Genomic DNA, 15,365 nt, shown 5'->3' on the forward strand with positions numbered 1-15,365 from the left:
TTTATGCAAGCCCTTCTGCTCACACTTCCCATTTAAAGATAAAGATTGTAACAATTAGCTTTATGTACATTGAAACACACAATGGAATGTGTTGTTATATATTATTATTATTATCTGTTTATTTCTGTTAACTCATTATCTCCATATTTGCTGAGCAATGTTTTGAAAATTCCTATATTTTTTCAAATTCTTCCATTTGCTCACCTCAGTTTAGCTTGTCCCCTTTCATCTAGGCAAGTATTGTCAAGGTCTTAAGCTATGCATTTCTCTGTCACTTTTTCACTCCTTGGGGGGAAAAAAACTCACTAAAACCAAACTCTTTGACCAGTCATTTCATCAAATATCTTAATATAATCTTCTGAAACTCGTTGCTTTTCTTGTTTGAAACTCTTCTATATAAATGTATGAGAAAACTTTTGCCACGTTAAATGTGTTTTATAATTGGAGTTGTTGTTTATAGATCTTTCTTCATGCATTTATAATCTAGGCTTGTAATGAATATAAGAAACAGAATCATTTTCCTTTTTTTTAAAAAAAGAATTTGTTTATGGATTATGTTTAAATACAACATATTGATTCATGGATACCACTAATGAGTTATCAAGTATCCACAGCAGAAATTTACCCGGCTAAAACACATCTATGTATTTTGCCGAGATATTACAATTAACGTACTATGTTATTATGAACATATTTTTCCCTTTGGCAGTGGGAGACCTAAAGACTTCTTAAAACTGATGCTATACCACCTGTTAAGAGACCATCGACTCGATGATAGTAAAATTAATTAAGAATGATAAAGTGTAACATGATTCTCTTGCCCACAAAAAAAGCTCAGCATTAAATAAGAAGGCAATTCTGTAAACCTGATTGTCAAAAACTCTTAATCTACTCGTCCAAATAATGCACTATTTGGAATGTTTTTTTACCGTAAAACAAAATGAAATATGAAGTTAAATATTCGAAACCCTACATATTGTGAACTCAAACAACAGGAATTCTGCAGATGCTGGAAATTCAAGCAACACACATCAAAGTTGCTGGTGAACGCAGCAGGCCAGGCAGCATCTCTAGGAAGAGGTGCAGTCGACGTTTCAGGCCGAGACCCTTCGTCAGGACTAACTCGGTATTTTTTCAGATTACCTTCCCAGGATAAAACATTGTGACAAATCGATGAAGCCCATCCGACACTTTTAATTTTTAAAAAATTTCCTTTTAAAATGAAACCAACATTGATTTCACAATGTTTTATGTTTATCTCTTATTCTTACTTACAAATTGTAAAGACACTAACAATGGTAAAGCACCGGCTACGGGGCCTATTTCCGTTGCCGTAGCAACGAAGCGCACATTATAGTCCCACGGGAGCGTCAGTAACAACTGGGATTGTTGTCAAATATCCTGCTATTTTGATCCTTCAGGTTATGTCGTTGCTGAAATGAATTGTTGGTACTGTTCGCTAGGTCTTTCAAATCCCATTTCCGAGGAAGCATTATTGAAAGTTATTTAGCCAAGCTTGTCGCTTGGCAACATACTAATCGTTTCGTACATACTTCCTCGGGAGTGTGCAGACTGTATTCTTACCGAAAGCCCCATCAACACACAAAATGCCGTTTCTGAGACCTCGAAAGCCAAAAGAAAGCCTCTGGAAAGAATGGGATCGAAACGCGCAGAAAAACGGATTGAGAAGCACTGTTTACACGGTGAACGGGGATGAATACACGGGAGAGTGGCGGGACAATAAGAAGCATGGTATGAGTTATAATCATCCTATGCATTTGCTTATAAGCATGGTGTTAAAAGTAGAATGAAAATAATTTGCAGCGAGTCCGTGCAATGTTATCTTCCACTTCTTTGTTATCATTTCTTGGGACTTGGGCGATACTGGAAAGGACATGAACACACACAAAATGCAGGAGGAATTCAGTGGGTCAAGAGGAAAACCCGATGAAAGGCCTCGGCCGAAATGCTGTCCGACCCGCTGAGTTCTTCCGGCGCTCTGCACACATTGACCCAGATTTCCAGCATTTGCAGATAGCCTTGTGTCATTAGAAAGGATATTGTACCCATAAAAAAATGAGTGAACTGCCAGGCTGTTTCAGAGGGCAGTTTACGACACCGGTGTGGCTCTGGGATCAGATACTGGTCTGGAAAGGAAAGCAGATACTTTTTTGTTTTCAGATGTGGTGAGCCTATAGCCTCCAGTGCACTCAGCTGCTTTTGATATTAAGTGGACTGAAGCATATTGGGTTAAAATTGGCTCATGCTGTTAGACTCTAAAGTGGATGGATCATCGCTAATGATTTAAGATTCATCTTCAACGATCGTGTGCTGGGTCCTGCAACTTCAATGGACGAGGATGTATTTGGATTGCCTTATTAGATGTTTAATTGTTCCCTACCATTCACAAATAGAAGTGTTGGAACTACACTATAGAACTTTGACTCGATCCGAAGGCTGTAAGACTGGGTTAGTTCTGTCTAGTCACACTGTTTGGCACGGAGGTAGTTCCGTGTTGCGATTTCACAAGGTTGGCACCTCTTTTTTAAGCATATGGTGTGCTGCATTAGACACGTTCTTCGGTATTCCTCACTGAACTAGGGTTGAGCCATGACAGGATTATATTAGTAGCGTTCAAAGTTCAAAGTAAATGTATTATCAAAGTACTTGCAAGTCTCCATGTACCAACCCTTCGTTTGATTAGTTTTCTTGCGGACATACACAGTAAATCCAAGAAACACGACAGAATCACTGAGAGACCGTGCCCAGCAGGTCGGATAAACAACCGATGTTCAAATGACAACAGATTCGAAAGAGATTAATAATAGACATCAAGAACACGAGATGAAGAGTCCTTGAAAGTGAGTCCATAGTGATGTCCAGTGATGGATTGAGTGAAGTTATCCTTTCTGGTTCAAGAGATTGGATTGGGATTGGACAGGCTAGATGCAGGAAGATTGTTCCCGATGTTGGGGAAGTCCAGAACGAGGGGCCACAGTTTGAGGATAAAGGGGAAGCCTTTTAGGACCGAGATGAGGAAAAACTTCTTCACACAGAGAGTGGTGAATCTGTGGAATTCTCTGCTACAGGAAACAGTTGAGGCCAGTTCATTGGCTATATTTAAGAGGGAGTTAGATATGACCCTTGTGGCTAAAGGGATCAGGGCATATGGAGGGAAGGCTGGTACAGGGTTCTGAGTTGGATGATCAGCCATGATCATACTGAATGGCGATGCAGGCTCGAAGGGCCGAATGGCCTACTCCTGCACCTATTTTCTATGTTTCTATGTAAGAGCCTGATGGTTGCGGGGTAATATCTGTTCCTGAACCTGGTGGTGCGGGTCCTAAGGCTCCTGTACCTCCTTCCTGAAGGTGGCAGCAGTGAGATGAGAGCGTGTCCTCCCCGATGATGGATGTTGCTTTCTTGTGACCACGTTGCTCAGTGATGGAGAGGGCTTTACCTGTGAAGGGCTGGGCCATGTCCACTATTTTTCTTTTGTAGGATTTTCCTCCTCCTCGTCGTCATCTGAGATTATACCAACAACAGTGGTGTGATTGGCAAATTCACAGATGATGTTTGAACTTTTTGTTTCGCTACACTGTCATGAATGTGGAGAGAGCAGAGCAGAGGGGTAAGCCTAGCTAATGATGATCATTTTATCATCAGAACCAACCTGGTGTCCATGGCTAATTGCTAAGGGTCTATGGCATAAAAAAGCTCGGGAACTCCTACTTTAGAGGTTGGCCCTCTGGCCAGTAAATATATATGTTAATTTGTTAATTTTTTTGGGCGGGGGAATTATCAACCAAGTAAATAACGTTTTTTTTGCTGTTTCTATCTTTCGATCACTTTAACCACTTCTGCATTTTCAAATGATTACGTATTTAATACTATCATTTTAAATTTAGAGTTAAGAGTCAATGGGTCACCTGATAATGCCTCAGTGGAGAATTGTGGTGAATGCTCAAATGCTGAATATTTTAAAAGAATCATATTAAAGCTATAAAAGAAGATAGCATTAATTCCCAAATTTTAAATCATTTCCCATTATTTATATTTTAATGCAAACAGGAAAGGGAACACAAAAGTGGAAATCTAATGGCGCCATTTACGATGGTGACTGGCAGAATGGAAAAAGAAGTGGCTTTGGAACCTACAGCTTACCTGATCCAGTCAGTGGAGAATATAAAAAAGTATATTCAGGCGAATGGAAGAATGACAAAAGACATGTGAGCAGTGTTTTCAGATTTAAGCTATAGTTATTTGTTCAAAATACAAACCCCATTTCCTGAAAAGTTGGGATATTTCCCAAAATGCAATAAAAACAAAAATCTGTGATATGTTAATTCACGTGAACCTTTATTTAACTGACAAAAGTACAAAGAAAAGATTTTCAATAGTTTTACTGACCAACTTAATTGTATTTTGTAAATATACACAAATTTAGAATTTGATGGCTGCAACACACTCAACAAAAGTTGGGACAGAGTTAAAATAAGATTGAAAAGTGCACAGAAAAGTCATGCTACTGTGACAATTATAGCCACCTGGGCTTGGGAGTACTTTGGAAAACCATTGTCACTCAACACAATCCGTCACTGCATCCAGAAATGCAACTTGAAACTGTATTACGCAAGGAGGAAGCCATACATCAATTCTAAGCGAAATGCCGGCAAGTTCTCTGAGCCCGAGCTCATCTGAGATGGACCGAAAGACTGTGGAACTGTGTGGTGTGGTCAGATGAGTCTACATTTCAGCTAGTTTTCGGAAAAAACGGGCGTCGAATTCTCCGTGCCAAAGATGAAAACGACCATCCAGATTGCTATCAGCGAAAGGACCAAAAGCCAGCATCTGTGATGGTATGGGGGTGCATCAGTGCCCACGGCATGGGTGAGTTGCAGGTATATGAAGGTACCATTGACTCAGAGGCATATATTAGGATTTTAGAGAGACATATGTTGCCATCAGGGTGACGTCTCTTCCCGGGACGTCCATGCTTATTTCAGCAGGACAATGCCAGGCCACATTCTGCACGGGCTACAACAGCATGGCTTTGTAGACACAGAGTGCGTGTGCTTGACTGGCCTGCTGCCAGTCCAGATCTATCTCCTATTGAAAATGTATGGCGCATCATGAAGAGGAGAATCAGACAACGGAGACCACGGACTGTTGAGCAGCTGAAGTCTTATATCAAGCAAGAATGGACACAGCTTCCAATTGCAAATCTACTACAATTAGTATCCTCAGTTCCAAAATGATTAAAAAGTGTTATTAAAAGGAAAGGTGGTGTAACACAATGGTAAACATGCCTCTGTCCCAACTTTTGTTGAGTGTGTTGCAGCCATCAAATTCTAAATTTGTGTATGTTTACAAAATATAATTAAGTTGGTCAGTAAAACTATTGAAAATCTTTTCTTTGTACTTTTGTCAGTTAAATAAAGGTTCACGTTAATTAACATATCACAGATTTTTGTTTTTATTGCATTTTGGAAAATATCCCAACTTTTCTGGAAATGGGGTTTGTAGCATCATATCTGATAAGGAAAAGGAAAGTTGAATGTAGAGTAATCAAAGCAAGAAATTTAAAAACAGCCAGTAAAAGCTTCTATAGATAAGTAAAAATATCAGCAAAAGATAAAATAGGACCATTTCACAGTGAGATAGTCAGGAAAAATTATATTGGGAAATAAGGAAATGATAGAGAAATCAAACAAGCATTTTGCTGCTATCCCAGCAGGAGAATATACAGAAAACCTCTCAAATAGGAGTAGAGAAAATAAGGAGCTGAAAGAAATTAGCTTTGTATTAGTAGGACCGGAAACCAATAAATCCTATAATTGTGTGCAGGATTCCCTAAAGGTCAACTTGCAAATTGAGTTCGTGGTAAGGAAGGCAAATGCATTAATTTAGACAGGTCTAGAATATAGGAGCAAGGGCTGATGCTGAGGCTTTATAAGGCATTGGTCAGACCACACAAAGTATTATGAGCAGTTTTGGGCCCTTATCTAAGAAAAGATGTGGTGGCATTGGAGAGAGTCCAGAGGTGGTTCACGAGAATGATTCCAGGAACGAAAGGGTTAAAGTATGAAGACTGTTTAATGGGGCCTGGGCTGTTTCCTATGGTGGTTGAGTCTAGGACCAGAGAGCACAGCCTCAGAACAGAAGGACAGCCATTTAGAGATGAGGAGAAATTCCTTTAGGCAGGGTTGGTGAATCTGTGGAATTCATTCATTGACAGCTGTGGAGGCCAAGTCATTGAGTATATTTAAAATGGAGTTTGATAAGTTCTTGGTTAGTCAGGGTGTCACTGGTTATGGGAAAAGACAGGAGACTGGAGTTACGGGGGCGGGGGATGATAAATCAGCCATGATGGAATGGCAGAGCAGACTCAATGGGCCGAGTGGCCTGATTCTGCTGCTATGCCTTATGGTCTTATCTGACACCATTGTCCTTAGTTTTAACTAAAATAACTTTGAAGGCAGTGGATGCAATAGTTATCCTTACAAATTTTATAGATTTTAGAACTGTGCTCAAAGGTTAGAAGTAGGCAAATATAACCCCACTTTTTAAGTAAGGAGAGAGAGAGAGAAAATGGACAATAATGGATAATTTAGTCTGACATCAGTGGTAATCTAAATGCTAGAATCTATTAAGGAAGGGGAGGCACTGGAAAATAAAAGATCTAGCAGAATTGACATGGATTTATGAAAGGATGTCATATAGAATGGGATTATTCTATGTACTGTCATAGTCTTGATGGGCCTAATGGCCTCCCAATAGTTTAGTAAAAATAGAAGATCTGTAGGGACAATGTCTCTCCTGGATTGAAGTCTGGAACCAAGAGTCAGTCTCAAGATGAGCTGTTGTCAATTAATGACGGAGATGATAATTTTTTTCACCTAATTAACAGTGAAGTTTTGGAATTACCTGCCCAAGAACTGAGCAGACTTAGTCACTGAGTGAGACCAATAGTTTTGTATAGTTAAAGAGTCAAAGGCTATTGCAGGGTGGAGACATTAATAAAAAAAGATTAGCCATGATTTTCCTGGATGTCAGCCATGAAGGGTTGATTATCATTTTGACTTTGCTCTGAATTATTTTTGTATATCGGCAGGGCCTGGGAACCAACTTTTATTCAGATGACGATATTTACGAGGGCCATTGGTATTATGACAAGAGGGACGGCTGGGGTAGAATGTACTATGCAGATTGCTCTACTTATGAAGGTGAATGGTCTAATGACTTGCCCAGTGGTCAGGGAATGCTCCGTCTTGGTGAGTAGTGTCTTACAAGGTACTTACTAGGATTATTTCAGATGATCACTAATTTTCTAAACTGCACAATGGTAACTTGAATACAGTTTTGAAAAAAAAGTTTGCATTAAGAAAAAAACAATTAAATGAATCAAATTCATTTCTAGAGCTCATCTATGTTTGTTTCATAGTGAATGTCTTTTACCTTCTCCTTTATCTTTTAGTCACTTATACAGTATTCCTCAAAATCAACAGGTGTTTTTTTACTAAAACCTTCCTCCAAAAATAAAACCATTACAACATTAATATTTTTATACTCCTTGGTTCCACGTTACAACATCTTTTTTGATTTAGATTTTCTCAAATTAGAATCGTACAGCACAAAAACCAGGCCATTTGGCCCAATTCATCAATGCCAACCAGTGGGTACCCTTCTGCATTAATTCTGTCACCAGGCACTTGATCCATAGCTTTCTATGCCTCGGCAATTAACCATATAACAATTACAGCACAGAAACAGGCCATCTCGACCCTTCTTGTCCGTGCCGAACTCTTACTCTCACCTAGTCCCACCGACCTGCACTCAGCCCATAACTCTCCATTCCTTTCCTGTACAATTATAACAATACATCACCAATAAAAGACAGTGATATTTCCCTTTTTAATTACCCGCTTTTTGCATTTAATGCACACAAACACTGATATCCCTCTGTACTTCACTCACTTGCAAACTCTCTCCAATTCAAGTGCTTACCTAGACATCTCTTAAATGCTGTCAGTGACCCAGCTACAACCATGCTCTTGGGCAATGCATCTCAGGAATTGCAATTGAGTGAAGAAAATCTCCTCTACTGCCTTACCCTAGACCTATGTCATTTAGTTCTATTCACTTTGGATATGAGGAAATTGACTCCATTCTTGCCCCCTCCTAAATTATAATATCTCAATCGTATCCCCTTTTAACCTCCTCCACTCCAGGGAGATGCTGGCCCATTGTATAGTAGTGTCATCGGCACCGGACTTCGAGGTGAATGGTCTCAGGTTCAAATCCGGCCAGCTCCTTGCACGCTTTCCATTCGTGCTGGGTTGAACGTTGTGCAGGCGACTTGGCCTCGTAAAACAAAAAGACAGACAAGTGCTAATGAAAAGGCAAGGTTACAAGGCACAGAAGGGAGCAACAACTCCAGGGAGAACAGACTTAGCTTCTGCAAACTCCTAATAATTGAACTGTTTCATCCCGGGGTAACATGCAACCAAATTTGGCACTATTCCCTCCATCACTATTACATCTATACTTTGATACTTTGGTGAACCAAACTACTCCAGCTGAGATCCGATCAAGGTTTTATAAAGTTGTAGTATAACTTCTCTACTTTTGTATTCAGTGTGCAGACCAAAGGAGGCCAGTATCCCACATGCCTTTTTAACCATTTTATCTATCTGTTTTGCTACCTTCAAGGAGGTAACACATGGACTTGTGCTCCAAGACCCTGCCATTCAAGTTGTATGCCCTAATGTCATGACCGGTCACTTCACATAATGTTTGGATTAAACTCCCATTTCACTAATATCTGCAACCTAATACCTATCACACTATCTACAACGCTGCAAATTTTGTGTCATTTTGTGAACTTATGTATTTTGCCTTCTGTGTCTACATCCAAATCATGCACATATATAACAAACTGCAAGGACCCTTTCACTGATCCTTGCTGATGTTGCCAGGTCTTCACCCTATCTCTGTCAGCTATTCTGCTATTGTCAGTTTATTATTTTGTTTATCATTACTTTGGATTGCACTACAATCTTCACGCTATTCTGCTGTTTTGTGCTCGTTGCTGTATTTATTATAAACCTTGATACCATTTGCTTTGTGGGCTTCCTGCAGACAAGGGATTTCATTGCACCCTGGTGTATATAATAATAAACTAAAGCAACGAACAAAGTACTGGAGGAACTCAGCAGGTCAGGCAGCATATGTGGAGGGGAATGGGGGCAGTCAATGTTTTGGGTTGAGAGCCATCATTTGGATTAAATCTAAGGCTTTGGATCAGACAGATAGGTACTGTATTGATCCCAAAGGAAATTACAATGGTACAGTAGCATTGTAAGTGCACAGATATACAAATATTAGAAGAGAAGTAAGAAAGAAAGAATGAGGAAAGTTACCTCAAACAGTCTAACAGGAGGGGGGGGTCATCACTTCCCCAGCTATAGTCTGATTCATTGTAGAGGCTAATAGCCAAGAGTAGGAATGACCTCAATAGCCTTCTTTGGATCAGCCCCAAACACACATTATATCTGATTTGGTTGTAGCATCTGCCAACAGTGCTTTAAAATAGACCTTGGCAATTTATGAGAATGTTTATTGTAAATTATACCTGCGTGTACCATTAATATAAATAAATGTAGAAAATCCATTTGTCTTATATTAGTCTATCTAGATAATTGACACAAATAACTTTATTAACATATTTAGTAATGCTATCACTGATTGGGTTTTCCTTTCACACTATGAATGAATGTTTTCATAAAGCTTCTTTCTTGGAAGATTGCTGATCACTTTTCTTCAATAAGCACATTCAACCTGATGCTAAAATCTGTCTTTTATTGTTCAGCAAATTCTCCGTTCATTTAATATAGACAGTGCCTTTCATTCCAAATACCACTTATTTTTGTATTGTATAAGGGAAATTTGTTGTGTCTTTGAAAAAAATAGATAAACCAACTTTATTTAATTATGCACTTTGACTTAATTACCTTGTTAAAAGGATCCCAGCTGGGTTATCTATTCTTTGCCAAACATCATTGACTGCAAATGCTGATCATCAACTGTCTCTATTTCTGTCAGGAATATTTCTATTGAAAGATATGCCCTATTAAAATTCAGAATTTTCTAAACGAATGAGTGTAAATATTGCAAGCAGTTTTTATAGTTAGAACTCAAGGTCAAGGTAGTCTTGGTGGTAAGGAATTCATGATTACACTTGTGCCTCCAAGTCTGAAAATTATGGGTACATAGTTCAACACCAATGTTTTGAGAAAACACACTGGCATCACCCTAATTTCTTACTGATGGAATGCTGCACAGTTGCCTGAATTATCTTTTAAATAGGGCAAGAAAGTCCTTTTGTAGCATTAGGGTGGAAAAGACACCAAAGCACTGTTGAAAGTAGATGAAAGGCGCTCTCACCCAAGACTTGGTCAACCGTTGTCCATCAAGCAAATTTCAGAAACGTTACCAGGTGATCGTGACATTACCATCAATGGTTCTCGATCGAGGTGATTTAACTAAGGATAAAGAATTAGATATATCTGTTGGGGTCAACCGATGACCTTGGGTCTCCTGTCTCACCACCAGTCTCCTCTTTATATTTCTCATCTCTCCATTCTATCCTGACGTAGCGACTTTTCAACCTGAAACATTGACAGTTCGTTTATTCACACATATTCCGACCTGCCTAGTCCCTCCTGGAGATTCTTTGTTGCTACAAACACCTCCATATCTCATTTCTGATAGGCAATGTATTTATTGAGTAGATGTGGTGTGTTACAGGAGACTAACGATAAACATTAAAGAACTATTCCCCAAAAATTCAAATTACCCAATTAATACTAGACAACATCTGCCAATTTTGCTTATTTGCCATTTACTAATTAAAATTCTAGTTTTGAGTTTGCAGGCCATTAATAGTCTCTAAATGTGATGACAGTATACTTGTGCTGTGATGATGCACCCTGATTAAACAGAACTCCTGCTGTAATGCCTAGCATAAATGTTTGTATCATTAGATGTGTAAGATTTACTTTTCCTTTTGGCCAAGCACTTCCATGTACCTATTGTGGATAATCAGGCTTCAAAATCAAATCTGTAATTTGCTTATATTGACTTAATAGAATGTGATACCCTAATGAATAACAGTGGGGTACAATATATGTAGTGGTTATATAATCCTATGACAAGCAATGCTACAAGTGTATTTTATTTATATGTACCACTTAAGTCCTGTATTTATTTAGCTAATGAAAATCGCTATGAAGGTTTCTGGAAAAATGGAAAAAAACATGGATCAGGAAAGTTTTTCTTCTTCGAGAAAGGTCAACTATATGACGGTGTGTGGGTAGACGACATCCCAAAGTGTGGTAAAATGATTGATTTTGGCCGAGAAGATGCTAGTAATCCTACTCGCTATCCAATACCACAGGTATCTTTTAGTTAGCTTACTTGACCTCTCCTCGCTTACTTGACCTGTGCTTTTGGTTGACTTTTACAGACGATGTGTGGCACAGCTATGTTTACCATGCATTCTTCTAGTTCTTCGCTGCTGCAAGTAACGTTTCAGAATCTTTAATGTTGTTTAAATAATTAGTCCATAAACATCTTCATAATTGAGTCAGTTAAATGGATTCTATTACCAGACCATTATGACACTTCATTCCAGTTCCATTAGTGCTAAATTAGAACTTTAACATTTTAATCTTTTGCTGTTTGTTGTACATGTCCAGGCCAAGGGTCACCCCAGTTTAATCAAATTACAATATGCAGAGAAAAAGCATCTAGTGCCTTCCTGGCATATATGATGAATAAACTTTTCTCGGGCATCATCTTCGTGAAAATGGCATTTGCATCAAAACATCGTCCGTAATCGGTACTTGTACCCAGCTGGAAGTCTGAGAAGTGTTTATTTGTACTCTATGCAGATATTCCCTGTGGTTGTGGATGTTCATAGGCTAAGTTCCAAGATAGATGTGACTTCTTGAAATATAAAAGAGAATGGATCTTACATTTAATGCCTGTAAAACACAGATCCTCTACCAGCCTGCCCTACTGTATATCTCCAGGCCCACCAGAAGTAGTCTACAGGTCCGATATTGGCTTCATCAGCCACCTTAAAATCCACTGAAAGAATCCAGAGAAACTTCCTGAGAATACTCCATCATCATCTGATTATGTAGTAAATAACTTTTCCTTGTACCATTGTATACCACCAATATATTGGTTTATCATGCAATATACTGGATTCCTTTTCAATTCAGGAACATTGGAGCTGGAACAGGAGACACAATGCTTCACCCTTCAACAAGACCTTGCAGATCTTGATCAAGATCTTCTATCTGACGTACATACACTTTTTCACCTATTCCTCATAGCTCATGATTCCGGTCAAAGTGTTAATATCATCAGACTTTTGTACTCAGTATATTTTTGCTGTACTTTAATGCACCAGAGAAGTTTCAAAATCCAGGAACTTTAGAAGGTTATTATTGAGGATATCGTCTCTTTCCAGGCAACATTCTGTAGGACTTCATGATGTTTGGTTGGTTTTTAGTTTCTGCATTATGTTGAATTTGTGTTGATAACTTTGGGTCAGTTAAATAGCTGCTTCCTGTGCTATAAATTTGTGATTTTTATTCACATTGTCATTGGATCCCACAATTAGGTCCTTACATTTTTTGTTGCATTCTTATTCTCTACTGGTATGAAGAGCAGTGCAAGGTGCTTAGTCTCTTGCTTAGATTTTCTTTTTGCAGTATATTTATTCCTATCTCTACCACCCAAGGGTTTAAAGTTTACCTATACTTATGTTATTCTTTCTGTCTACAGGTAATTCCTGTATACATTTTTTTTGCTAATTTACTCACTCATCACCAAGTTCTGTTGTCATCCTATAGAGGCAAGTCTCCCATGGTGCTGAGGGCTTGCCTCTGGCTATGCTCCCCAGGGGAAATCCCTAGCCCCACCAGAACAGAATCCTGGCTAGTGAGGTGACCTCATAACTTTTTTGTAAAGAGACAAGATACTGCAGATACTGTAATATAAAGCAAAAAGCAAACTGCTGGAGAAACTTGGTGGGACAGGCAGCATCTGGGGAGGCAGAGGGGATGGGCAATGTCAAGGCCGTGCATCAGACCTTATTGGGAGGGTTTCATATGGCATTCCATTAGTCTGAGGCTACGTTCACACTAGACTGGATAAATCCGTAACCGAAGCTTTTTCTCTTCTTGTACCAACTCGTCTAATTGTACTATTTATCTACTTGTACTGACTCATCTAAAAAAGACTAGTTGTAAAATACTGTTAGGTTACTTCCCAGATACTTGATACTCTTAAAGCCATTGAACAAAAGATGTAGCAACTCAGCTTTTTCAACAACTAATACAAGATTTTCAAACTAAATGAATACAGTTTAATAGCCACTCCCTATTTAGATTAACCATGAATGATTATTCTTTTAGTACACATGTGATAATATGGCAATAAGAGTCTTATTTCATTTCTTCAGGTAAAGCTAAGAAACCCTGCTGCTATATTAAAGGAAGCCAGATCACACTTTCTGGATGAAAATAATAAGACCTCCAATCAACATTTCATCTCTTCTACAACTTAAAGACCATACAAGTCAAGCTTTGGAATGTTCCTGGCATATATCCAGCCGTTGAAGAATGACATTCTGTCTAATCAGTCTTTAAATAATCACAAATAGCGCATTTGCAATTTGTGAAAAGCTTCTGAAATAATGCTAGCAGAATATTGCTGTAGCATTAATTTTGCAACATGGGATAATCTAAAATTTTAACACCTAATGGTTAAGCACTATTGCTGTGCTGAGGATTGACATCGTGTTGGTGGGTTGGTTTGCATTGTGGCTGGTGAACATAATTGATAACCAAGTCTCAACAAGTTTATTTGCAAAGCAAGATTTTTGTTTATGCGTTTCCATTTTACTTGCCTTATTTACTCTAACACCTTCACCAAAGTCCATCAGCTATTCATGTGACTAACATTTCTTTAGGACAATAAGATGGTAGATTTCATGATTTCTTCTAATTTCTTTTTTGGCTTTGCTAGTGTACAATTTTTAAAAAGTATTTTAGCACATCATTCCGACAAATAGATTCTTAACAGCTTTCAGTACTAAATTAGAACCTAATTAAGTATTGAAAGCTATGTTTAAATTGCTAAATGCAAGTTTAATAGTTCAACATTAGAGGAAACTATGTTTGAATTGCTAAATGCAAATTTGGGGGGGGCGGAGGGAAGGGTGGGACAGAAACAAAAGATCCATTGTGTGTCCTCAATATCCAGTTGGTGTTTGTGAAGGCACCTGTGGAGAAATGTTATGTTACTTGACACAATGATGGCCATGTGTCGAGAAATCTTTGAAGGATGATGCTATTGAGTGAGCCAGGATTAGCAGGATCAGGTGTGACTGTATAGAGGAAGATAAACACTGATACAATACGAAAAGAAACATTAACCTCAGGCCAGCTGAATACTTTAAGTAGATTAAAATGGACACAGGCAAATACACAAATTTTAAACAGTCTTCAGGATCCAGAAAATGTTTCGAGGGGAAATAAAATTAGCAGTAAATGTCTGTAGAAGAATAACTGGCAAATGCTTTCAAGAACAGAATTTAACCCCACTGTTCAAACAGCACAACCAAAAACATACAGATGGAGATGATTAGCTTTATTTGTCACATGTACAGTACATCAAAACACAGAGCAAAATGCATCGACCAACATAGCCTGAAGATGGTGCTGGGGGCCGCCTGCCAAGAGTCACTAGTCTTTTGGTTCCTCCCGGCACTTATCCTTGTAAGTGGAACAAGTGCTGCACATGCCCTTACACTTCCTCCCTCACTACCATTCAGGGCCCCAGACAGTCCTTCCAGGTGAGGTAACACTTCACCTGTGAGTCGGCTGGGGTGATATACTGTGTCCGGTGCTCCCAATGCAGCCTTCTATATATTGGCAAGACCCGACGCAGACTGGGAGGCCGTTTCGCTGAACACCTACGCTCTGTCCGCCAGAGAAAGCAGGATCTCCCAGTAGCCACACATTTTAATTCCACATCCCATTCCCATTCTGATATGTCTATCCACGGCCTCCTCTACTGTAAAGATGAAGCCACATTCAGGTTGGAGGAACAATACCTTATATTCCATCTGGGTAGCCTCCAACCTGATGGCATGAACATTGACTTCTCAAACTTCTGCTAACGCCCCACCTCCCCCTCGTACCCCATCCATTATTTATTTGTCTTTTATTATTAATATTTTTTTCCTCTCCTTTTTCTCCCTTTGTCCCTCTCACTATACTCCTCGC

At 39.0% G+C, this 15,365-nt stretch overlaps 1 protein-coding gene across 1 annotated transcript; it reads left to right on the forward strand.

The window, feature by feature from the left end:
- The first annotated feature begins 1,380 nt into the window (after nucleotides 1-1,380).
- morn3 (MORN repeat containing 3) lies at nucleotides 1,381-14,150 on the forward strand. The gene is made up of 5 exons (XM_072247699.1): nucleotides 1,381-1,752; nucleotides 4,072-4,229; nucleotides 7,115-7,274; nucleotides 11,274-11,458; nucleotides 13,538-14,150. Exons 1-5 carry the CDS (start codon nucleotides 1,608-1,610, stop codon nucleotides 13,640-13,642), a joined length of 753 nt encoding a protein of 250 aa, XP_072103800.1. The 5' UTR covers nucleotides 1,381-1,607; the 3' UTR covers nucleotides 13,643-14,150.
- The last annotated feature ends 1,215 nt before the right edge of the window (nucleotides 14,151-15,365 follow it).

This window comes from Mobula birostris, chromosome 31, assembly GCF_030028105.1.
Source record: "Mobula birostris isolate sMobBir1 chromosome 31, sMobBir1.hap1, whole genome shotgun sequence".
In the NCBI taxonomy this organism is placed as follows: Eukaryota; Metazoa; Chordata; class Chondrichthyes; order Myliobatiformes; family Myliobatidae; genus Mobula; species Mobula birostris.